Source organism: Bubalus bubalis, chromosome 16, assembly GCF_019923935.1.
Source record: "Bubalus bubalis isolate 160015118507 breed Murrah chromosome 16, NDDB_SH_1, whole genome shotgun sequence".
Taxonomy (NCBI): Eukaryota; Metazoa; Chordata; class Mammalia; order Artiodactyla; family Bovidae; genus Bubalus; species Bubalus bubalis.
In genome coordinates this window covers 38069588-38095674 of record NC_059172.1, presented here as the reverse complement: position 1 = coordinate 38095674, position 26087 = coordinate 38069588, and the positions used below count along the sequence as shown (strand labels likewise).

At 38.6% G+C, this 26087-nt stretch overlaps 2 protein-coding genes across 2 annotated transcripts; both read right to left on the bottom strand.

The window, feature by feature from the left end:
• Positions 1 to 6447: 6447 nt before the first annotated feature.
• On the bottom strand, positions 6448 to 7386 carry LOC102412131 (olfactory receptor 52E4-like). The gene has a single exon (XM_006053095.1). The coding sequence runs from the start codon at positions 7384 to 7386 to the stop codon at positions 6448 to 6450; it is 939 nt and encodes a 312-aa protein (XP_006053157.1).
• Positions 7387 to 24325: 16939 nt separating this feature from the next.
• Positions 24326 to 25291, bottom strand: LOC102411809 (olfactory receptor 52N2). Its single transcript, XM_006053094.1, has one exon. It carries the CDS (start codon positions 25289 to 25291, stop codon positions 24326 to 24328), a length of 966 nt encoding a protein of 321 aa, XP_006053156.1.
• Positions 25292 to 26087: the final 796 nt, after the last annotated feature.

The window sequence follows — 26087 nt, the reverse complement described above, 5'->3', positions numbered from 1 at the left end:
CAATTGAAGCCCTAGACAGAAGAAAAGACTGACCTTCCTTGAAGAAGTTCTGCCAGCTGCTAAGTGTATCTATTCCAATTATGCATTCTGGAAAAAACTACAAAAGAATTTAAGAGACCGAGTGGGCCAATGTGGATGGGCCTGTGTTAAAATTTCAATGGTCATCTGACTTCCAAAAGTACCTTTCTGACTGTGTGGACTTTATAAAATATATATAGATATATATTATTTCACAATATACTACTAAGAAAATTAAAAATGCAAGCTCCAGACTAAGAGAAAATACTTTCAACATATATATCAGACAATGGATTTACATGCAGGCTGTATGAAGAACTTTTTCAGGCCGATAATAAAAAGACAGCTCAATTTTAATAATGAAGATAAAGTTTTAATAACTATTTCACAGAAAGATTACGAATGCTCAATAAGCAAATGAAAATGTGCTCACTACCACTGGTCATTAGGGAAATGCAAATTGAAGCCACACAAGATACGTTTATAATCAAAATTGTTAAAATTAAAAAGACTAGCTATACCAAATATTAGCAAGGATGTGAAGCAACCAGAGCTCTCATATATTGCTGTGCATGTGTGCTAAATCGCTCAGTCATTTCTGACTTTTTGTGATCCCATGGACTGCAGCCCGCCAAGCTCCTCTGTCCATGGTGATTCTCCAGGCAAAAGTACTGGAGTGGATGGCCACATCCTCCTACAGGGGATCTTCTAGACCCAGGGATCAAACCAAAGTCTCTTATGTCTCTTGCATTGGCAGGTGGGTTCTTTACCACTAGTGCCACCCGGGAAGCCCCTGCTACCTTGATGTAAAATGGAAGACTTTGGAAAACAGCTTTGTAGTTTTAAAAATATTGTTTAACATATGCCTATCATATGACCCAAACAATATATATCCTATGTGTTTACCCAAAAGAAATTAAAGAAAAAAATTTTTTAACCAAAAAAAATGGCTGCATACAGATATTCATAGAAGCTTTATCTGTAATAGCTTCAAACTGAAAACAAGCTGTTGAATCTACAAGATTTTAATTTTCTAACATAATGGCATAAGGGAAAACAACCTTTTAATATACAATACTTCATGAGTTTTACAACACCTATTTGGCATACTTTGGTTAATCAAGAGATGAACTAAAAATAAGAACACAAGATGGTGCAAAATTAATGAGCACTAACTAAAGCACAATGAATAATTCCATTTTCATAAATACCATCATCATAAATATTACTAGACACTGGATATATTTCCTAAAATGTATATACATATTTAATATTATGATACTAAAATATTTAAATGTAAATAAATAATTATAAATAAATAAATGTATCCACTGAACATACTTAGAGGGTTAATATTTAATGTGTTAATATGTATCCTTGTAGGCATTTGGAAAGTTCTGGTACAACATCCTATTCTAGATCATCAATTTGATCTTTAAATCCTTACTGGTTGTGCCTGGAGACTAGACTTTGCTATGCATATTTGTTGTCACCTTTTATGGTATTTTCTAAAACAAAAATAAATAAATAATCCAGAAGAAATAAAAATAAAACTTTTCCTATCCAATTGGAGAAAAGAAAAGCAACTGGTAATAATATTCCAAAGAATTGCTTACTATATTTTAACAAGTTAAAATAATAACACAAGAACTGTATTTTTAGTAGTCTATTATTTATTTAATTTAAAGTATAGTTGATCTACAATGTCGTCTTAGTTTCAGGTGTATAGTAAGGTGATTCAGTTATATAAACATGTATCAATGTATCTAATTTTTTCAGATTCTCTTCCCTTATATGTTACTACAAAATATTGAAAGTATAGTTCCCCGAGTTATACATTAGTTCCTTGTAAACCATATTTTTTGGAGAAGTTTTAGATTCATGAAAAAATTGAGTGGAAGATACAGAGATTTTTCTTATATCCTCTGTCCCCACATAGGCATAGTCTCCTCCATTAAACATCACTCACCAAACTAATAACATTTGCTACCACTGATGAACCTATATTGACACATCATTATTACCCAGAGTGAATGAAGTTTACATTAAGATTCACTCTTAGTACTGGTATTCTTCATGAGTTTGGACAATTGTATAATGACATATATTCACCACTGCAGTATCAAACAGCGTTTTTCCCTGCCCTAAAAATCCTCTGTGCTCCTGTGCTGTTCACTCCTTTCCTAGCCCTCAACTTATGGAAACCACTGGCCTTCTTACTGTTGCCATACCTTTTCCAGGATGTCATATAGTTGGAACTATACGGTATGAAGCCATTTTATATTGACTTCTTTCTCTTAGTTATATGCATTTAAATTTCCCCCATGTTTTTTTTCATGGCCTAATAGCTCACTTCTTTCAATGCTAGCCAATAATCTGTTATTTAGATGTACCACAGCATCTTTCATCCATTGAAGGACACCTTGGTTGTTTCCAAAATTTGGCAATTATGAATAAACTTTCTGTAAACATCTGAATGTAAGCTTTTCTATGAATATAGTTTTCTACTCCTTTGGGTAAATATCAGCAAGCATGACTGATTTATGGATTATATGGTAATACTGCATTTAATTTTATAAGACTACCAAATGTCTTCCAAAGTGGCTGTACCATTTCATTTCCACCAGCTATGCAGAAAAGGCAAAGGAATGAGAAATCAAATTGCCAATATCTGTTGGGTCATCAAGAAAGCAAGAGAATTCCACAATAACATCTACTTATGCTTTATTAACTACACCAAAGCCTTTGATTGTGTGGATCACAACAAACTGTGGAAAGTTTTTAAAGAGATGGGAATACCAGACCACCTGACCTGCCTCCTGAGGATTCTGTATTCAGGTCAAGAAGCAACAGTTAGAACCAAACATGAAACAACAGACTGGTTCCAAATAGGGAAAGGAGTACATCAAGGCTGTATATTGTCATCCTGCTTATTTAACTTACATGCAGAATGCATCATGCGAAATGCCAGGCTGGATGAAGCACAAGCTGGAATCAAGATTGCCGGGAGAAATATCAATAACCTCAGATATGCAAATGACATCACCCTTATGGCAGAAAGTGAAGAACTAAAGAGCGTCTTGTTGGAAGTGAAAGAGGAGAGTGAAAAATTTGGTTTAAAACTCAACATTCAGAAAACTAAGATCATGGCATCCGGTCCCATCACTTCATGGCAAATAGAGAAACAATGGAAACAGTGAGAGACTTTATATTTGGGGCTCCAAAATCACTGCAGATGGTGACTGCAGCTATGAGATTAAAAGGTGCTTGCTAATTGGAAGAAAAGCTATGGCTAATCTAGACAGCATATTAAAAAGCAGAGACTTTGCCAACAAAGGTCTGTCTAGTCAAAGCTGGGTTTCTACTGTTTTTTCCTGTAGTCATGTATGGATGTGAGAGTTGGACATAAAGAAAGCTGAGCACTGACGAATTGATGCGATTGAACTGTGGTATTGGAGAAGACTGTTGAGAGTTCCTTGGACAGCAAGGAGATCCAACCAGTCCATCCTAAAGGAAATCATTCCTGAATATTCAATGGAAGGACTGATGCTGAAGCTGAAATTCCAATACTTTGGCCATCTGATGCTAAGAAATGGCTCATTAGAAAAGATCCTGATGCTGGAAAAGATTGAAAGCAAGAGGAGAAGGGGACGACAGAGGATGAGATGGTTGGATGGCATCACTGATTTGATGGACATGAATTTGAGCAAGTTCTGGGAGTTGGTGATAGACAGGGAAGCCTGGTGCTGCAGTCCATGGGGTTGCAAAGAGTTGGACATGACTGAGCAACTGAACTGAACTGAACTGAGTAATGATTTTTTCTTTTCCTAGTCTTTCTCATTTCCCATTCAGTTAACTTCAGTAGTTTTCATAACCCTCTGCAATAAAAATATGGAAAGATTTCAAGCTTTTTCCACTGATCATTTTGTTTTTATGCTTCGATAGGCCTACTTATCTGTAATGTGGCCTGATATCTGGAATATTCATCTGTTTTGATCTGAACTCCTAGATATGAGATATAGGCCTTGTGCTGTGTGTGCATATGTGTTAAGTCATTTCAGTTGTTTCTGAGTTCTTGCAACCCTATTTGCTGTAGCCTGTTAGGCTCCTCTGCCCATGGGATTCTCCAGGCAAGAATACTGATGTGGTTTGCCATGCCCTCCTGCAGGGGATCTTCCCTACCAGGGATCAAGCCCTTTTCTCTTATGTCTCCTGCATTGGCAGGCAGTTTCTTTACTGCTAGTGCCACCTGGGAAAGCCATATAGGCCTTACCAGAAACCTATATTTACTATTATAAAATTAATTTATATCGTATAGTATCGGCACATGGATAGAAAAGTGGATGAGTAAATCAAGAAATAGACCTATCTCTATAGTAGAATCTGATTTATCCCCAAAGTGTCCTGAAATACAGTGCAGAAAAGATGGACTTTTCAATAAATGGTTCAGGATTAATTGGGATGTCTTATAGCAAACTTGGAGAAGGCAATGGCACCCCACTCCAGTACTTTTGCCTAGAAAATCTCATGGATGGAGGAGCCTGGTAGGCTGCAGCCCATGGGGTCGCTACAGTCAGGCACGACTGAGCGACTTCACTTTCACTTTTCACTTTCATGCATTGGCGAAGGAAATGGCAACCCACTCCAGTGTTCTTGCCTGGAGAATCCCAGGGACGGGAGAGCCTGGTGGGCTGCCGTCTATGGGGTCCCACAGAGTCGGACACGACTGAAGCAACGCAGCAGCATAGCAAACTTGGTCCTAATTTCACATCAGACACAAAAATCAATTCTAGATGGATCATAGAGCTAAATGTAAAAGTAAAATAATAAAGCATATCGAAGGTGTTGTTGTTTTTCAGTCACTAGTGATGGCCAACTCTTTTGAGACCCCATGGACCATAGCCCAACAGGCTCCTCTGTCCATGGGATTTTCAAGGCAAAAATACTGGAATGGGTTGACATTTCCTTCTCCAGGAGATCTTTCCAATCCTGGAATTGAACTTGTGTCTCCTGCATTGGCAGGCAGATTCTTTACCACTGAGCCACCAGGGAAGCCCATATTGAAGGTAACATAAGAGAATATCTTCATGTTATTGAGTTCAGCAGAAATTTCTTCAACAAGACTAAAGAGCTATAGCTTTATTGAAAAATATTTATAAATTGAACTACATTGAACATGACAACTTGAATTTCTCAAAACAACACCACATAAAGGGTTAAAAGCTAGATCACATAGCAGGAGAAGATACCTGCAGGCTATACATATCAGAGAAAGAACTCAAATACAGGCCATAAAAAGAACTTTCATGATGTCACTGGAAAAAATTCTACAAAAATGAGCACAGATTTTACAAAGTGTTCTAAATAAAACATCCAAATGGCAAATAGCCATAGTTTTTAAGACACCATGAATGACCAAGAAAATGTATATTAACGTATCACATATCCCACATAATGGTAACAAAACGGTAACATCCACATCCACCCACAAGCATACATTAAAAAGAAATAGTGCTGGTGAGGATGCACAGCAATCGGCTGATACATAACTGCTAAAAATGTAAAATGATGTATAGTTCTGGAAAACTGGAACTTTCTATTAATACAAAAATAATCACTCAGAAGTCATACCCTTAGAAGTTATAACTGCCTGAAAGTGTCTCCCAAACAACACGCAGAGAAATATTTATAACAACTTTATTGAAAATAACCAAAAATAGGATAAAGCCTAGATGCCCATTCAGAATGGATAATTAAATTTGGTACATTCATAAAATGGAATGCTATACGACAATAGAAAGTAACAAGTTTCTCTATATGCAATCACATGAATTCGTCTCATAGATATAATTTTGAATAAAATAAGCCACCACAAAGGATGCATATTACATGACTTGATTAGTATTAAAAGTAGAAACTAATTTATAGTACCAGATGTGAATAAATGACGAACTCTGAAAGTTACTGACTAGCAGTGGCATGAAGGCTTCTTATGAGTTGTTGGCAGTGCCACATAGTTTGATATAAGTAGTAGGTTACAAAGATTCTGTGCTGTCCTTAAGAAGCACAGGTACTCAAACAAATGCTTTTTCTGGGGCCACTGACTACGTGAACAGTTTGAATCACGTCCAAATCAGCATGCCGGAACTATTTTGATAGACCGACCTTTAGCAGTCTCCTGAAATGAATACTGCACCACCCAGTGGAGCAATCTGTTTTCTAGGTCACTACCCTAAAATTGGGGCCACTTAAAAGACCCTTGGCTTCTCTATAGGCAGTATTCCTGGAGCTCTATGAGCCTTAATCACATTTCATTATGAATGAAATAATACTAAGGTCAAAGTCTTTTTTTCTGTCCCAAGATTCTGTAGTTGAGAAACACAGTCTCCTTTCCCTAGACTAAAACAAATATCTCTGAGACACCTTGCATCAGCCTTTTCTCAAAAAGATGCTTGAAACCCTCTCCCGAATCTGCTTAGTCCTCACTCCATAAATAACAGGATTAAGGGCAGGTGGAACAACAACATATAGATTAGCCAGGAGAATATGAATGTATATGGGGACATTCCTGCCAAACCGGTGGGTCATGAAGGAGAAAAATGCTGGAGTGAAGAAGACTAGAATAACACAGATATGGGAGCCACAGGTATTAAGGGCTTTTCGTCTGGCCTCCCGAGAAGGAAGGCTGAAGACAGCTTGGAGTATTCTCATGTAGGAGATGACAATCAGAACCACATCAACAAGTACCATGGATATGAGAATCAATCCAAATATTATGTTCACCTTTATGTTGGCACAGGCAAGTCGAGCAATTCCCATGTGCTCACAGTAAGTGTGGGGGATTATATGGTGTCCACAGAAGGGAAGCCTCAAGATGAGAAACACCAGAGGGATAACCAAAATGAAATTAACACCAAACACCACAATGAGGATGAAACCAATAGTTCTGTTAGTGAGAATCAGACTATACCGCAAAGGATTGCAGATGGCAACATAGCGGTCAAAGGCCATGGCAACCAGCACGACAGTCTCCATAGCAGTGAATATATGAATGAAGAACATCTGAGTGACACAAGCCCCAAAGCTGATTTCCTTTAAATTAAACCAGAATATGCCCAACATCTTAGGGATGGTGGATGTAGACAGACCCAGGTCAGTGCAGGCTAACATAGCCAAGAAGTAAAACATGGGCTGATGAAGACTTTGCGTATTCTTGATCACAAACAGGATAATGTTGTTCCCCACAAGGGCAATCAAATATACAGAACAAAAAGGAAATCCAATCCAAACGTGCATCTCTTCAAGGCCTGGTACTCCCAGCAGGAGGAAAGAGGAGGGGTGGAAGTCAGTGGCATTTGAGGGGAACATCTTCTCCCTGTTCTCTTGGAATCCCAGAGAAGACAAAAAAATGATCAAATAATTTAAAAAGTCAAACCATCTGAAAGAAAAGAATATAATAAATTGTGAGCACTGATCAGTAGGAAATTGTGAAGGAGATTATATGCTAGCTTTTAAAGTATGGATTCATTCACATCTTCAAAAACAATAATTTTGCTAAGTGTAGAAAGCAAAGTCTTTGTTTTCATAATATTACTAGTTCAGAAATGAGACAGTAGTCAAAAAACAACAGATATGTACATGTATACGTGTATACATATATGTATATATATAATGCACATATATATTTATATATACACATGTACAGCAGGTAGATGGTAGAAAAATAAGTGCTTTGAAATTAAACAAAACATGACAAGTAGATGAAGCTGGTGTCATTTTAAATTTATCACGAAGAAAGTCCTCTCTAGCAAAGTGACATATAAGAGGTTACATGAATGCAGTATGAGATGATTCAGCTTAATGTTAGTAATGAACATCAAAGACCTTTGACATGGGATGATACTTGAGTTTTAATTCTAGAAAGAAAAATTTTTAGAGCTGCAGAGTGTAAGCTGAAAGCAGTGATAATTGTTCTTTCATGAGGCTATGAAATAATGGCTTTAGGAAACTCAGTAACACTCTCTGGGGGATGAAGAAGCAGGTTTGTGATGAGTAGTAAAGAAGAAATTGAATCCTCCCTCCTTGTTTTATTTTCTTCTTCTGTTAAAAGTGGCTGGTGTGGCAAATTGGAGCTAGGGGTATCTCTGCTTGGGAGGTTCTCTGAACACCTCAGCTAAGCGAGACTCACTCAAGATGGACAGACCAAGAAAGTCATTACATTCAACGTTTTCTTTTTTCTTTTTTTTTTTAATCAAACTTTCTATTGAAACATCTGTAGAAATTGACTAAAAATTCTGGACAGGGGGAAAAAATTGTGCCTTATTTTAAAATATCCTTTTTTTGTCTATGATTTTAAGAAAAACTGAGATTGACAAAAAACAAAGTGGAAGACTTTACCCTATCCTACCAAAAATATTCCGGCAACACCTACCTTATGCTTTTCTGTTTCTTACAGCTCCAGTCCTATTCAGGGGATCATTGTTTGTCAATATTTGTCACAACTCATGTCCCTCATGTCTGGCAATTCCTTACTCCTAGAGCCCAGCCTTGAGCAGCACCACCTGCATTAGCCATGTCCATGATTCGTATGCATGATCCTTTCAGGATCAGATTACATACAGCAATATCTCCCCATCTGACTTTATATAATTGTCATAACTATAGAGAAAATTTATACTTCTGCTGCAATTAGTCCCAACCCCAAACCCATCTCACACAGAGCCATTAATCCCTAGGGTCTAGAAGGTCCCTCTTCTGAAAAAAAAAAAAAAAAAGTTAATCCTCCTGTGACTGTATTTTTGTACCATGAGGTCTATGGTTACCACCTTCATTATTAGTGTCCACTTTACCCAGTTCCACAGACTCTATCCCTAAATTTGGTCTAGCAGCATTAAACTCGTAAAAGCTGTTGGCTTTGATTTACAAAAACAGAAGGAAGATGATATAATTAGAATGTATGATATAGCCTGGAATAATAATGAATATAAAAATGCTAATGCCGTGGCTTGTAAACATGGTACTGAGTTCTGTGAGCAGGAGTCCAGGCCTTCTGGAGTACGCATGCCAAATCTTCTAGAATTGTGCTAATTCGTGGAATTTCATGGAGATTGGAGCAGTAATAGGTTTTTTCCTAGACACACTCTGAACTCACAGAGATCCAGCATTCCCTCCTGTGACTGAAAATAGCAGCCTTAGTCTTCCATGTCGGTATTCAGATTTCAGACATGCCGTCTCATGATGTCTAAGCTCCTTGTCCTTTTTTGTTGAGATGACCAACATATATTACACTCCCAGAGTCTAGCTTACACCATGGATGAGTAGATTTACCTAACCAGGACAAAAGAGTGGTTGGCGTAAAGAGGCTAGAAATCCTCCCGCATGTGAGTGGATACAGGTAAATAAATGCAAAATGGACATTTAAGAAGTCAGTGAACATGGAAAAATAGTTTAGGAGGAAGGAATACTACTACTACTAAGTCGCTTCAGTCGTGTCTGACTCTGTGCGACCCCATAGACGGCAGCCCACCAGGCTCCCCCGTCCCTGGGATTCTCCAGGCAAGAACACTGGAGTGGGTTGCCATTTCCTTCTCCAATACATGAAAGTGAAAAGTGAAAGTGAAGTCTCTCAGTTGTCTCCGACTCTTAGTGACCCCATGGACTGCAGCCCACCAGGCTCCTCCGTTCACGGCATTTTCCAAGCAAGAGTACTGGAGTGGGGTGCCACTGCCTTCTCCAAGGAGGAAGGAATAGCAGAGAACAAAATAATTTACTGTTGAAAATGGCGGAGGAATAGGTGGACATGGAGTATATCTCTCTCCATGATGCATCAGGAATACACCATACACAGAAGTACATGCAGAACACCAGCTGAGAGCAGACAGGAGTACCTGACCAATGGAAAAGAATATATAGAACCAAAGTAGGATGAAGGAACTAGGGGGAAAAACAGGAGTGTTAGTAGGACTGGACCTGCCCTCAGCAGGTGGGGGAACTGAAGCAGGGGTCCCATAACCACATTGGGGCAGTTCTCTGAGTCAGAAGAGAAACATTTGAGGCTGAGAGTGAAACAGCTGATCTGTGGCACCCTAAGCAGAATGAGAATCAGACAGTCCTTGCTGCAGCCACACATACTTCAGACAGGGATGCAGGTTCCCTAGAAGGCACAGCAGCTGGGAGCTGGATTTTAGGAATTGTGGAGCAATTCCAGGGTGAGGGCTGCTGTTGACTGCAGAGAGACAGATTGAGGGGATGTGACGGAGGAGACTGTGGTAGGAAATGCCTGTGGAGGAAAGCCAGGCAGCCATGGAAGCAAGGCAATACTGCTGAGTCACGTGTAGGGGGTGGAGTCATCACCATAGACTCTCTCTCCCTACAGGCCAGCATTGGCAGCTGAACAATAGAGAAGCTGGCCCATCAAACCCCTGACACACTGACCTACAGAGTACAATCCCACCCATGGTGCCCCTTTAAGTACCTGACACACTGATCTACAGAGTAGGACTCCAGCCAGGGGACCCCCTCTATGTGCCTGACCTACTGATCAACAGAGAAGGACCTCAGGCAAGGGAGTCCTCTAAATGCCTGAACAGGCAGAGCTATGGAGAAAGTCTGGACAAAGAGGCCTTCTGATCATCAGCTACAAGTGGCTCGAAAAAAGACTCTGATAGAGCCACAACTCCTGCGGGAGAGGCAGTCCATGTCCCCTGCACACTTGGCACCACCAGGGTCCCTGCAAGCCAAGCAGCTAGCCACCTTCACGCTCAGCCCTCACTGGGGCAGAGTTGCCACAGTCAAAAAAAGTCTTGCATCTATGCACACAGGGTCACTTCTGTCATGTCCGGCTCTTTGTGACCCTCTGGGCTATGGCCTGCCAGGCTTCTCTGCCCAGGGCCTTCTCCAGACAAGAATGCTGGAGTGTATTGGCCAATACTAGCTGCCATACCCTTCTAGACCACTGTATTTCCTGCTGTCCTAGACATCAACTTCCCTGAGTACCTGGTGCTACCAGAACCCCTGCCACCTAAGCAACTTCACCACCTCCATACCTGGCCTTCACTTGGGCAAACCCAAGTCCTCCAGGGCAGCCTCAGGAGCAAACTCAGTGGACAACCCATATGCAGAGGTGAAAATAAAACCACAGTTGAAAGCCAGGGCAGTGTGGCTAAGGAAGAAGACTCAAAACCTTCCAACCAGCTGTACAAGCTGCAGATTAAATCCACACAATCAACGAGGCAGACTGTGTCTATGGAATATATAAAAAGGACGCTGAGAGTGCCCACCGAAGAAAACACATTAGTTCTGATAGCTGTAGACATTGGAGGCAAGAATACACAGGAGTAGGACCAGATTAGAATCTGAGCTGCCCCCACAGCAGGTCTCGAGACCAGCACAGTGTTGGAGGGCATCCTGGGGAGGTGAGGTGGACTGTGACTCCCAGTGAGGGAAAGGACTCTGACAGCAGTGACTCAAGAAAAATTTTTATTATTCTTATGTTTTGACTTGTTCTGTAGATTCTTTGGGATTTTTTTTTCTTTCTTTTTTTCCCTCTCCCCACCCCTTTTTAGTTGTTGATTTTATTGGCACTATGAAATCTAATTAAGCTTTTGAGCTTTTTTTCCCCTCAGTCACATTTTTTATTGTTGTTATAAACCTCTGCCTCTACATTGGGCTTTTGCAGTTCTGTGGAGTTTTCCTCTTTTTTTTTTTCTTACTTTTTTTTCTCTCTTTTTTTAATTTTAATTTTTAAACCTATTATTATTTTTATACATTTATTTCTTTATTTGCTTTTCCTACTGTTCTTTTCCCCTTGCAGTTAATCGTTAATGTATATAAATCTTCTTTATCTACCTCTATTTAACTTTGCATATCTAATGTTTCTTTCTTTTCTTTGTTTCCTTTCCTCTCAACATATTTGTTAGTTTTGTTTTCATTGCTTTATTTCCCACTTGGCACCTTGCTTTAGTTTTGTTTTTCAATTTGTGCTTTAATTAGTTTTGTTCTTAACTGGTAGATATAAATGTTGGTTTCCTTTGTTTGCTGGGTCAATCTATTGTACTTTATTTTTGTTGGACTGTTTTGATTTTGTTTATGGGTGTATATGCATATGTGTATATTCCATTATACTAATTATTACTTGCCTGATTTTGTAACTGCCATTTGTCTGGGGTTCATCTTTGGTTTCTCATTTTTAGCTATTTGTTTTAATCTCACTTAACACCATAACAAAACACTGGTGGAATATTCATTCCTGACCAGAGACCAAGCCCTGAGCCTTTGGACTTGGAGCACTGACTCCAAGACCCTAGACTACCAAAGAACTAACCCTGGGGAGTATCAAATAGTGAGAACTCACACAAAGGAAACCACTTGAATACTAGACCCTGCATGACCCAACCACCAGTGCCTGTGCAGGATGCCTCATCTAAACAACAAAGCAAAACTACAAACCCAGTCATCAGCAGACAGGATTACCACCTCACTCAGCCTTTCCAATCAGAGGAAAAACAAACAAAAACAAAAACTCAGCACAAATCTCAGCCAATAGTAAGCTCACACAAACCACTGGACTATTCTTAGGAGGGCAGAAACCAAAAGGAAGAAAGAATTCAACCTTTAAGCCTGGGAAAAGGAGAGCTCAAGCACAATAAGTTAAAAAAAAAAATAATGAAAAGGCAGAGAAACACTACACAAATGAAGGAACAAACAAGAAACACAGAAGAGGAAATAGGTAAACTACCTGAAAAAGAATTCAGAATCATGATAATAAAGTTGATCAAAACCTTGAAAACAAAAGGAAGAAAATGCAAAAATCGAATAACAAAGACCTAGAAGAATTAAAGAATAAACCTATAGAGACAAAAAATTACTGAGATTAAAAATACTCTAGAAGGAATCAATAGCAGAATATCCGAAGCAGAAGAACAAATCAGTGAGCTGGAAGATAAAATGGTGGAGAAAACTTCTGAAGAGCAGAATAAAGTAAGAAGAATGAAAAGAACTGAGGATAGTCTCAGAGACCTCTGGGACACTATCAAGCAATACATAAGAAAAACACTAACAGACATAAAAGGAGAAATTGATAGTAACATAATAATAGGAAGAGACTTTAACATCCCACTCACACCAATGTACAGATCATCAAAACAGAAAGTTAATGAGGAAATACAAGTCTTAAATGATACATTAGATGAGATGCCTCTCATTGATATCTTCAGGACATTCCATCTAAATGCAGAAGAATACACCTTCTTCTCAAGTGCATATGGAACATTCTCCAGGATGGACTATTTCTTAGGTCACAAATCAAGCATCAGTAAATTTAAGAAAATTGAAATTGTATCAAGCATCTTCTCTGACCAGAATGTTATGAGATTAGGTTTCAATTACAAGAAAAAACTGTAAGAAACACAAACACATGGAGATTAACAATAGATTTTTAAATAACCAACAAGTTACTGAAGAAATCAAAAGGGAAATAAAAAAATTTCTAAAAACAAATGACAATGAAAACATGACAACTCAAAACCTATGGAATGCAGCAAAAGCAGTTCTAAGAGCAAAGTTTATAGCAATACAATCATACCTCAAGAAACAAGAAAAACATTGAAGAGACAACCTAACTTTACACCTAAAACAACTGCAAAAAGAAGAAGAAGAAGAACAACAACAACAAAAAAACCCTCAAAATTAGTAGAAGGAAAGAAATCATAAAGATCTGAGCAGATATAAATGAAAAGGAGTGAAAGAAACAATAGTAAAGATTAATAAAATTAAAAGCTGGTTCTTTCAGAAGATAAACCAAATGGACAAACCTTAGCCAAACTCATCAAGGAAAAACAGAGAAGAATCACATCAACAAAATTAGAGTTGAAAAAGGAGAGGTTACAACAGGCAATGCAGAAATGCAAAGGATTATGAGGCCATTATGAACAACTATATGGCAATAAAATGGATAACCTGGAAGAAATGGACAGATTCTTAGAAAAGTTCAATCTTCCAAGACTGAACCAGGAAGAAATAGAAATTATGAACAACATAACTAGAATCACTGAAATTGAAGCTGTGATAAAAAAATCTCCCAAGAAACAAAAGCCCAGGACAAGACGGCTTCACAGGAGAATTCTATGAAACATTTAGAGAAAAATTAATGCTTATCCATCTAAAACTCTTTCAAAAAATTTCAGAGGAAGGAACACTTCCAAACTCATTTTATGAGACCAACATCACCCTGATACCAAAAGCAGACAAAGACAAAACAAAAAAAGAAAACTGATCAGTTTTCACTGATCAACATAGATGCAAAAATCTTCAACAGAATTTTAGCAAACAGAATTCAGTGACTCATCAAAAAGCTCATACACCACAATCAAGTTGGGCTTATTCCACGGATGCAAGGATTCTTCAATATATGCAAATCAATCAATGAAATACACCATATTAACAAATTGAAAGATAAAAAACATATGATAATCTCAATAGATGCAGAAAAAGCCTTTGACAAAATTCAGCACCCATTTATGATTAAAACTCTTCAAAAAATGGGCATAGAAGGAACCTACTTCAACATAGTGAAGTGACTCAGTCATGTCTGACTCTTTGCGACCCCATGGACTGCTGCATGCCAGCCTTCCCTGTCCATCACCAACTCCTGGAGCTTACTCAAACTCATGTCCATTGAATCAGTGATGCCATCCAACCATCTCATTTGTGGTCATCCCCTTCTCCCACCTTCAGTCTTTCCCAGCATTAGGGTCTTTTCAAATGAGTCAGTTCTTCACATAAGCCTACAGCAAGCATTGTTCTCAGTGATAAAAAACTGAATGCATTCCCCCTAAGATCAGGAATAAGACAAGGATTTCTGCTTTCACCATGATTATTCAGCATAGTTCTGTAAGTCCTAGCTACAGCAATCAGAGAAGAAAAATAAATTTTAAAAATTCATATTGGAAAAGAAGTAAAGCTCTCACTGTTTGCAGTGGACATAATACTGTACATAGAAAACCCTAAAAATAGTATCATAAAATTACTAGAGCTAATCAGTGAATTTAGCAAAATTTCAGGCTACAAAATCAATACACAGGAATCACTTGCATTTCTATATACTAACAATGAAAAATCAGAAAGAGAAATTAAGGAATCAATCCCATTCACCATTGCAACAAAAATAATTAAATATCTAGGAATAAACTTATCTAAGGAGACAAAAGAACTTCACACAGAAAATTATAAGACACTAGTGAAAGAAATCAAAGATGACAGAAACAGATGGAGAGATATTCCATGTTCCTGGGTAGGAAGAATCAATACTGTGAAATGACTTTACTACCAAATGCTATCTACAGATTCAATGACATCCCTATCGAATAACCAATGGCATTTTTCACAGAACTAGAACAAAAAATTTCACAATTCATTCCGAAACAAAAAGACCCCAAATAGCCAAAGCAGTCTTGAGAAAGAAGAATGGAGCTGGAGGAATCAACCTTCCTGACTTCAGATTATGCTACAAAGCTACAGTCATCAAGACAGCATGGTACTGGCACAAAAACAAAAATATAGACCAATGGAACAATATAGAAAGCCCAGAAATAAACCCATGCAGCTATGGGTACCTTATTTTTGACAAAGGAGGCAAGAATATACAATGGGGCACAGAAAGCCTCTTCAATAAATGGTTGTGGGAAAACAGGACAGCTACATGTAAAAGACGAAAGTAGAACACTTCCTAAAACCATACACAAAGATAAACTCAAAATGGATTAAAGACCTAAATGTAAGACTAGAAATTATAAAACTCTTAGACTAAAACATAGGCAGAACACTGGATGACATAAATCAAAGCAAGATCCTCTATGACCAACCTCCAATAGTAACAGAATTAAAAACAAAAATAAGCAAATGGGACCTCAATAAACTGAAAAGCTTTTTCACAGCAAAGAAATTATAAGCAAGGTGAAAAGGCAACTCTCAGAATGGGAGAAAATAATAGCAAATTAAACAACTGACAAAGGATTAATTTCCAAAATACACAAGCAGCTCATACAACTCAATACCAGAAAAACAAACTACCCAATCAAAAAGTGGGAAAAAGACCTAAACAGACATTTCTCCAAAGAAGATATACAGATAGCTAACATACACATGAAAAGATGCTCAACATCATTCATGAGAAATGCAACTCAAAACTACAATGAGATACCATCTCACACTTGTCAGAATGGCCATCATCCAAAAGTCTACAAATAGTAAATGCTGGAGAGGGTGTGGAGAAAAGGGAACACTCTTGCACTGTTGATGGGAATGTAAATTGATACAGCCACTATGGAAGACGGTATGGAGATTCCTTAAAAAACTAGGCATAAAACCACCATGTGACCCAGCAGTCCCACTCCTAGGCATATACCCTGAGGAAACCAAAATGGAAAAAATACATATGTTTCCTATTGTTCATTGCAGCACTATTTACAATAGCTAGAACATGGAAGCAATCTAGATTTCCATCAACAGATGAATGGATAAAGAAGTAGTGGTACATATACTCAACGGAATATTCAGTTCAGTTCAGTTCAGTCACTCAGTCGTGTCCGACTCTTTGCGACCCCATGAATTGCAGCACGCCAGGCCTCCCTGTCCATCACCAACTCCCGGAGTTCACTCAGACTCACGTCCATCGAGTCAGTGATGCCATCCAGCCATCTCATCCTCTGTCGTCCCCTTCTCCTCCTGCCCCCAATCCCTCCCAGCATCAGAGTCTTTTCCAATGAGTCAACTCTTCGCATGAGGTGGCCAAAGTACTGGAGTTTCAGCTTGAGCATCATTCCTTCCAAAGAAATCCCATGGCTGATCTCCTTCAGAATGGACTGGTTGGATCCCCTTGCAGTCCAAGGGACTCTCAAGAGTCTTCTCCAACACCACCGTTCAAAAGCATCAATTCTTCGGCGCTCAGCTTTCTTCACAGTCCAACTCTCACATCCATACATGACCACAGGAAAAACCATAGCCTTGACTAGACAGACCTTAGTTGGCAAAGTAATGTCTCTGCTTTTGAATATGCTATTTAGGTTGGTCATAACTTTCCTTCCAAGGAGTAAGCGTCTTTTAATTTCATGGCTGCAGTCACCATCTGCAGTGATTTTGGAGCCCAGAAAAATAAAGTCTGACGCTGTTTTCACTGTCTCCCCATCTATTTCCCATGAAGTGATGGGACCGATGCCATGATATTCGTTTTCTGAATGTTGAGCTTTAAGCCAACTTTTTCACTCTCCTCTTTCACTTTCATCAAGAGGCTTTTTAGTTTCTCTTCACTTTCTGCCATAAGGGTAGTGTCTTCTGCATATCTGAGGTTATTGATATTTCTCCCAGAAATCTTGATTCCAGCTTGTGCTTCTTCCAGTCCAGCGTTTCTCATGATGTACTCTGCAATGGAATATTACTCAGCCATAATAAGAACACATTTGAGTCAGTTCTGATGAGGTGGATGAACTTAGAACCTATTATACAGAGTGAAGTAAGTCAGAAAGAGAAAGATAAATATCATATTCTAATGCATATATACCGAATCTAGAAAAATGGGACTGAAGAATTTACAGGGCAGCAGTGGAGAAATAGACATAGAAAACAGACTTATGGACATGGAGAGAGGGGAGACGAGGGTGAGATGTATGGAAAGAGTAAGATGGAAACTTACCTTACCATATGTAAAATAGATAGCCAATGAAAATTTGCTGTATGGCTCAGGAAACTCAAACAGGGCCTTTGTATCAACCTAGAGGGGTGGGATGGGGAGGGAGATGGGAAGGAGGTTCAAAGGGAGGGGATACATGTGTACCTATGGCTGATTCGTGTTGAGGTTTGACAGAAAACAACACATTTCTGTAAAGCAATTATCCTTCATTTAAAAAATGAATTAATTAAAAATAATTTACTGTCTTATGTGATGGGGAGAACTGCGAGCATGATCCACTGTCTCAACATTCAGTATTGAACTGATGACTCATCTACCAACAGATTACATAGTATTAAGTAGGAGACCAATTGTATCTCTGAGTGTCCAGCATTCAGGAACCCTGAAAGATGACCACTTATTTATCAGTCTAATCAGTTAGATCAAGGAGGGCTCTGCTTGTCATGCCTAATTCCATCAGAAACCTAGGCCATTTAAATCCATAAATCTGAGAGTCTGGTCATTAACATTGTTGAAGATGGCACTACTGCTGCTGCTGCTGCTGCTGCTGCTAAGTCGCTTCAGTCGTGTCCCACTCTGTGCGACCCCATAGACGGCAGCTCACTAGGCTCCTCCGTCCCAGGGATTCTCCAGGCAAGAACACTGGAGTGGGTTGCCCTTTCCTCCTCCAACGCATGAAAGTGAGAAGTTAAAGTGAAGTTGCTCAGTCGTGTCTGACTCCTAGTGACCCCATGGACTGCAGCCTACCAGGCTCTTCCGTCCATGGGATTTTCCAGGCAAGAGTACTGGAGTAGAGTGCCACTGCCTTCTCCTGAAGATGACACTGGTGAATACTAAATAATATACTCATGAAAACTGCTAAGGAATTATTTACAAGGAACATCTTTATGCAGGCTATCTATATCATTAGGCAAGTGGTTCATTTAATTCTTCAGGGGAAGTAGGCACTAAGCACATGCAACTCATTATTGTGTTGATTTTTGCAGTGTTCTCTTGCTGCCAGAACTGTGGAAGATATAAGCCATTAAATAATTAGCAAAGATTTGGCATAGCCTAATGATAATGAATTATCTTTCCACATGCTTCAATTGGTATTCAGTGAAGACTGGTTCCAAATAGGAAAAGGAGTACGTCAAGGCTGTATATTGTCACCCTGCTTATTTAACTTACATGCAGAGTACATCATAAGAAACGCTGGGCTGGAAGAAGCACAAGCTGGAATCAAGATTTCTGGGAGAAATATCAATAACCTCAGATATGCAGATGACACCACCCTTATGGCAGAAAGTGAAGAGGAACTCAAAAGCCTCTTGATGAAAGTGAAAGTGGAGAGTGAAAAAGTTGGCTTAAAGCTCAATATTCAGAAAACGAAGATCATGGCATCCAGTCCCATCACTTCATGGGAAATAGATGGGGAAACAGTGGAAACGGTGTCAGACTTTATTTTTCTGGGCTCCAAAATCAGTACAGATGGTGACTGCAGTCATGAAATTAAAAGACGTTTACTCCTTGGAAGGAAAGTTATGACCAACCTAAATAGCCTATTCAAAAGCAGAGACATTACTTTGCCAACAAAGGTTCGTCTAGTCAAGGCTATGGTTTTTCCTGTGGTCATGTATGGATGTGAGAGTTGGACTGTGAAGAAGGCTGAGCGCCGAAGAATTGATGCTTTTGAACTGTGGTGTTGGAGAAGACTCTTGAGAGTCCCTTGGACTGCAAGGAGATCCAACCAGTCCATTCTGAAGGAGATCAGCCCTGGGATTTCTTTGAAAGGAATGATGCTCAAGCTGAAACTCCAGTACTTTGGCCACCTCATGGGAAGAATTGACTCATTGGAAAAGACTCTGATGCTGGGAGGGATTGGGGGCAGTAGGAGAAGGGAACGACAGAGAATGAGATGGCTGGATGGCGCATTCCATAGTTCATCAGGCACTCTATCTATCAGATCTAGGCCCTTAAATCTATTTCTCACTTCCACTGTATAATCATAAGGGATTTGATTTAAGTTATACCTGAATTGTCTAGTGTTTTTCCCTACTTTATTCAATTTAAGTCTGATTTTGGCAATAAGGAATTCATGATCTGAGGAGCCACAGTCAGCTCCTGGTCTTGTTTTTGCTGACTGTATAGAGCTTCTCCATTTTTGGCTGCAAAGAATATAATCAATCTGATTTCGGTGTTGACCATCTGGTGATGTCCATGTGTAGAGTCTTCTCTTGTGTTGTTGGAAGAGGGTGTTTGCTATGACCAGTGCATTTTCTTGGCAAATTTCTTTACCTTTAAGTAATCTGTTGTAACTTTCTGCATTTGCCTTTAAAATTGTTATTGTCATTTTGATTAAGTGAATAAGTGCTGTTTCACAATAGCCTATGATCCTTCTTGACCAAGTGTTTTAAACTCTCTTGAAGACTGTTTTGTATACTTCTTACAAACTTTTCAAAGGTCAGATTTTAATTAATTTCTTTTGATATCTAATTAACTTTGGAATGCTTTGGAGGGGTTCTCAAACTTGTAAAGAGATATTAAATTAATTAGGGTTACTTGGTATGTTAAGTTGCATGGAAACACTGTTAAATGAGTGGTGCTATACTTCACTGGGTTATATTATAGGATTAAATGTCATAATCTAAATGTTCTAGAAATTATATGATATTAAATTTCTAAAATTTGTGTATGTCCTAGGATATTATCTTTCATAATTCTAGTTATTATTGTAAAGTATTATATGTCACAAAAATAACTGAATTTCTTTCTCACTTGCATTGTAATCAGATCTTTAACCATGACCTGCGAAGTCTTTGTCATTTATTGACAATTATTTTTGTCTCTGATGATTTTTAAAAATGCTTCATTTTCAAGAAGATTCATGCAAAGGCCTTTTAGACAATGACACATTTCTGATAAATTTCAGGTCATAACACTGAATTGGGTAAGATATTAAAGAATTCTAATGGAAACTGATGACTTTATAAAAAAACTGTGGACAAAAGATTAAGATCAAGGATTAATTACATAGGTGAACTAATAAAGAAGGTCATAAGTTTTATGTCTTTTGCCTAAAGTATTACTGAATTAATTTTTGCTTTCTGTATATTAGGAAATCTTTCCCCTTAAACTAATTATGACTTACAGAAATTTAGTAAATTGTACTTTTATAAGTAGAATTGAAATATTTACTTTTTCTATCTACCTAATTCAGCCAGAATTTGGAAACTCTTAGTGAGCATTTTTATTTTTAGTAATATAGGTACTTACATAAGTTCAATAAGGGTCTCTCCTCATAACAGACATAACTAGAAACATTGGTTATATTACTATGGTGTTGATTGGAATATTATATTCGTGAATACCCATAAAATCAGATATAATCAAACTGCTTTAAAAAACTAAATTTATGGACCTGTGAAAACTCTTGGAACACCACCTGGTATCTTGCTTACCAGGTTTCCCAGCAGCCTTACCAGTTTACCACAGTCATCTACCTTTAGATGAAGATTTAATGCCCCATGATCTGAAACCCAGAGATTATGCACATTGGAAAAGATATCATGTAAAAGACTTTTAACAGCCACGTTGAAAGGAATCGTGTCAGGACTCCTCTCCTGAATGGATTGCAATTCGTAGACAACAAGAAGAGAACATCTGAAGTAGAGAGCTGACCCAAAATGCTGGACCAGGTCTGTATATGATTACCTTGATGATTGTTCACACTTTTGTTTATAAATAAATGTACTTCTCTCTTGGGATCAATCATATTCAAGTATCAAAAACCAGTTCAACTTTAGTTTAGTGGCCAATTTCTAGTACTCCTAGGTTACCTAGGTTGATCTGTCCTCATCATTGTTCTAGTTGGATAGCCCTTTAGGAAGTTTAACAGAAGGAAGTTATAGCTCTGTTCTGATCACTATTGATATTACTAGATAAGACCCTTTTGTGTTGTTAATCAATCACAGTTGCTCTGACCATGGCCATAAATGGGAGCTTTCTTTAAAGTTACACAGACTCCATTAGAGCAAAGAGCTAAATTACAGTAAAAGAATATAACTTCCCTGTTATTAGAAGGGCCACTTCCTCAATTATGGAATGAATTTACATGGCTAACAACAAGCCATGGTCATTTAAGTTTAAAGGTCCTCATGTTGGGAATAGTTAAATCATTTTAAGGATAATCAACCTAATAACACTAGGAAATTGAGCTGTGTGCCTTATGAACAGTGGATATATCATTAGCTTTCAGATTCAGTAATTGTTTTGGAACTGATTAAGATGACCAGGAAAATACTGGGTAGCTTTTAACAGGACCCAGTGGATTTATGGAACAAACTATGGTCTTGGCTCACTCCAGGCTGGTAGGGAGATGTGCAGTTGGTTTCCCTTGGACTCAGGTTTGCCTGATAGGGCTTCCCTGATGGCTCAGTTGGTACAGAATCTGCCTGCAATGCAGGAGACCCTGGTTTGATTCCCATCTCCACTAGAGAAGGGATAGGCTACCCACTCCAATATTCTTGGGCTTCCACTGTGGCTCAGCTGGTAAAGAACCTGCCTGCAATGCAGGAGACCTGGATTCAATCCTTGGATTGAGAAGATCCCCTGGAGAAGGGAAAGGCTACCCACTCCAGAATTCTGGCCTGGGGAATTCCAAGGACTAGTCCATGAGGTCACAAGGAGTCAGACATGACAGAGTGACTTTCACTCACTCACTCAGGTTTGCCTATGGGTAGTGTTGAAAGTGTCCTGACAATCTTGTTTTAATGTAGCACACTGGGGCCAATAAGTTTTCTAGTGGTAAGGTCATTGGGCTGCAATGTTTGTTTCTTTACTTGGAATGAAGGTTGTCATTAATCACATAGAGGCTTTAAAAAAATTTACTCAGCAAGCTTTGAATGATAGTAATCAATCCATTAACTTGGTAAATTTGAAGCCTCCATGATGACAAAAGTGGCCCTACAGAATCACATGTCCTTCAGCTTCCCAAGGGTGGGACTTATGCTATATGTACTAAATGTTGTGTTTTTAAAGCTGATGAGTCTTCTAATATAAACAATCTTATGATACATAAGAAGAGTGAAATTTCTACTCTGAACGATCCTTTTCTCAGTTTAGGCAAAATACGAGGAAAATAGTTTGGTTAAGGAGAATCTGGCTTAAATCTTTACTAATGGAATGGTTACTCTTATTGGCAATTTGGATTACTTGTGTAAGACAATATCTAAAAAAGTTGAACTATTGGTCACATCTGTAGTTGTTTATAAATTAACGAGCATGAACAATGTACTTGCAAGGTAAAATTGGCATAAGTCCTACTGGACAACTTGGAATTGACTGTCAGTCCTTCTGGACATCCTGTCAATATAGCCTATATAAGAGTAAAGAAATAACTAGACTATTAAGACCTGAAATTGAGGGACACGATGGATTCAGGACAGGAAAGCAACCATGCTGGCATCAATGGATGAAATAATTGGTCACCTAATTCTTGAAATAAAATTATTTTTATGGCGGGAAAGGAAAAATTCTACATAAAATTTTCTTGCTGTTTAAGCCACTACCATCATTTGATAAAAAGCATGGAAGCTGAGATTTAGAGAGATTAAAGTCTGTCAAAGTCTCATAATTAGAAATTAAGACACAAAATTTTTACTTTGGAACTTTTCACATCCAAAATTAATGTGTTCCCCAACTCTTCTGCACTGATTTTTTGCTCTCTCCATATTGAATTCACTTTTTATCATGTCTTCTGTTTCACATTTGTTTCCTCTTACGATCTCTGGCTAAAATCTAGCTTCTGAGCACATTGTTGCCAGGGATTACATCAGACTCAGTTCTGCCTTTCTTTCATTAAACCCAAGGTGTGACCCACAATATGACTTTAATAAGTATCTGGGAAAAAAATGAATGAGTGAATGAATTATAACATATACTAGAAATTAAACAAGTGCCTTTGCTTGCTTGACTGATAATATCACAATTATATTTTTAGGTGTATTTTAAATGGAGGGTCCCAAACTGATGAAATGAAAAAAACAGAAAACTTAGATATGTATAAAATGAAAAATATTTTAAAATATTTAGTTGTTAGTTAAAAGTGGGAGATTTCACAATCATCTGAAAAAAATACTGGAAAGTATTTAATATTTGGCCCACATAACCCCATAGCAATAATGTGCTTGATTTGAGTAGAATCTATCCTTTATGGAGAGGATGTGCTTGCTACATATCACCACAGCTTCTTGTTTTTACACACAATGCTTGCATTAACATTAGGCCTGTGTTTTTCATTTTCTTACCTACCTGTTCACATGTCATGAGTCTATTAACCCTTATGTAAAATATAAAATCTGTAAGAAATGAGTATGCTACTTCTTTATACTGCATTTTCTTTTTTGGTAGAACTCGACACAGAAAAAAAAATTTCATAATGTATACTTGAAAAGGTTTCAAAGAATCTATCTACTGGAGGACTTAATTTTTAATACTATTTTTTTTTACAAATGTCTCACAGCTTTTACAAATTTCTTGCTTCTTTTACAAATTTACTCACATCTTTTACAAATTTCTTCTTCATTCTATTTTATGCCCCATCCCCCCCATCACCCACCCCAAGCAATGTATCTATTTTAAGATTTATGTGTCTTGGGTAAAAACAACCTTCTCTCCAAGTAAAAATTTTATCACACCCTCACGAATCAGTTTGGTCTTGATACCATAAACAATTGGGTTCATTGTAGGAGGCAGTAGCAGATAAAGGTTGGCCACAATGATGTGTATGTGGTGAGGGACACTGTGTCCTCCAAAACGGTGGGTGAAAAAAGTGAAAAAAGCTGGGACATAGGTGATCCCAATAGCACAGATATGTGATGTACAGGTGCTGAAGGCTTTGTGACGAGCATCTGTGGATGACAGGCTCACCACAGCTCGCAAAATCATAGTGTAAGACACTGCAATACAGCACATGTCAAACACGCCGATGAGGAGAGCAACCATCAGACCATAAATAGCATTGACCCTGAAATTGCCACAGGACACCTTGGCCACAGACATGTGGTCACAGTACGTGTGGGGAATGAAGTTGCCTCGACAATAGGGCAGGCGCTTGGTAAGGAAAGTGAATGGAAAGATGAGCATCACACCCCTCAGCAGAGTGGCAAGACCAGCCTTGGCAATGACAGCACTGGTGAGGATGGTGGCATAGCGTAAGGGGTAGCAGATGGCCACATAGCGGTCCAGCGCCATGAGCATGAGCACCCCAGACTCCATCCCAGTCAACATGTGGACAAAAAACATCTGAGCCAGGCAGCCATTGAAGTCAATCTCCTTAAGGTTGAACCAGAATATGCACAGCATGTTGGGTACTGTGGTGGTGCACAGGGTGACATCTGTGAAGGAGAGCAGGGCCAGAAAGTAGTACATGGGGCGATGCAGGGCCTCCTCATGGCCGATGAGGTAGATGAGTCCACAGTTGCCCACAACAGCAATGATGTACATGAAGCAGAATGGCAGGGAGATCCAGATGTGTGCAGTTTCCAGCCCAGGAACACCATTCAAGATAAAGAATTTTGGGGTTAGACTGGAGCTGTTGGCTCCAAACATAATGGCTGACAGGATGGCATATTATATTCTTTAGAAGTGGTCCTTTCCTGGACAAAAAATAACTCAGGTGAGCAGAGGGCTTGAAAACAAAATGTAAAACAGCAATAACCAAAATGACTTTTCAAATGAGAAGTATTGATTAAGCTCCTAGGGGTCACCTTATCTAAATTCATATTCCATCTCTGGTTCTTACCTAGGATATGCTACTGATGAGTTATTTAGCCATTGTATATCTGTTTTCTCAATATACAATGAAAATAATAACTGTGCCTGGCTCAGAAAGTTGTCAGTATTGCTCAATAAGATAATCTATGTGTTGTGCTAAAACTGTGTATAACACAGTGTTATACAAAAAATATTAGCAGTAGTATTGCTGTTGTTATCACTATTATTATCATTTCTTGCATGTATGCTAAGTTGCTTGTCATGTCTGACTCTGTGTGACCCTATGGACTGCAGCCCACTAGGCTCCTCTGTTCCTGAGATTCTCCAGGCAGGAGTACTAGAGTGGGTTGCCATGCCCTCCTCCAGGGGATCTTTCTGACCCAGGGATCAAACCTGAGTCTCATGTCTCCTACACCTCAGGTGAGGTAAGGTGAGGTAAGAGTGCCCCTTACCTCAGGATAAACATCTCAGGTGATCAAAATTGCCCTGATCAATATAGTAAATTCAAATGGAGCTGCTCAGCTCTGCTGTAATTCAAGTGCCATTGTGCACTTTAGGACAGGACAGGTAATATGAGATTTTGAAAAACCTCAATTATATTGAGATGAGTGAGAGGCGAATTTTAGATAGC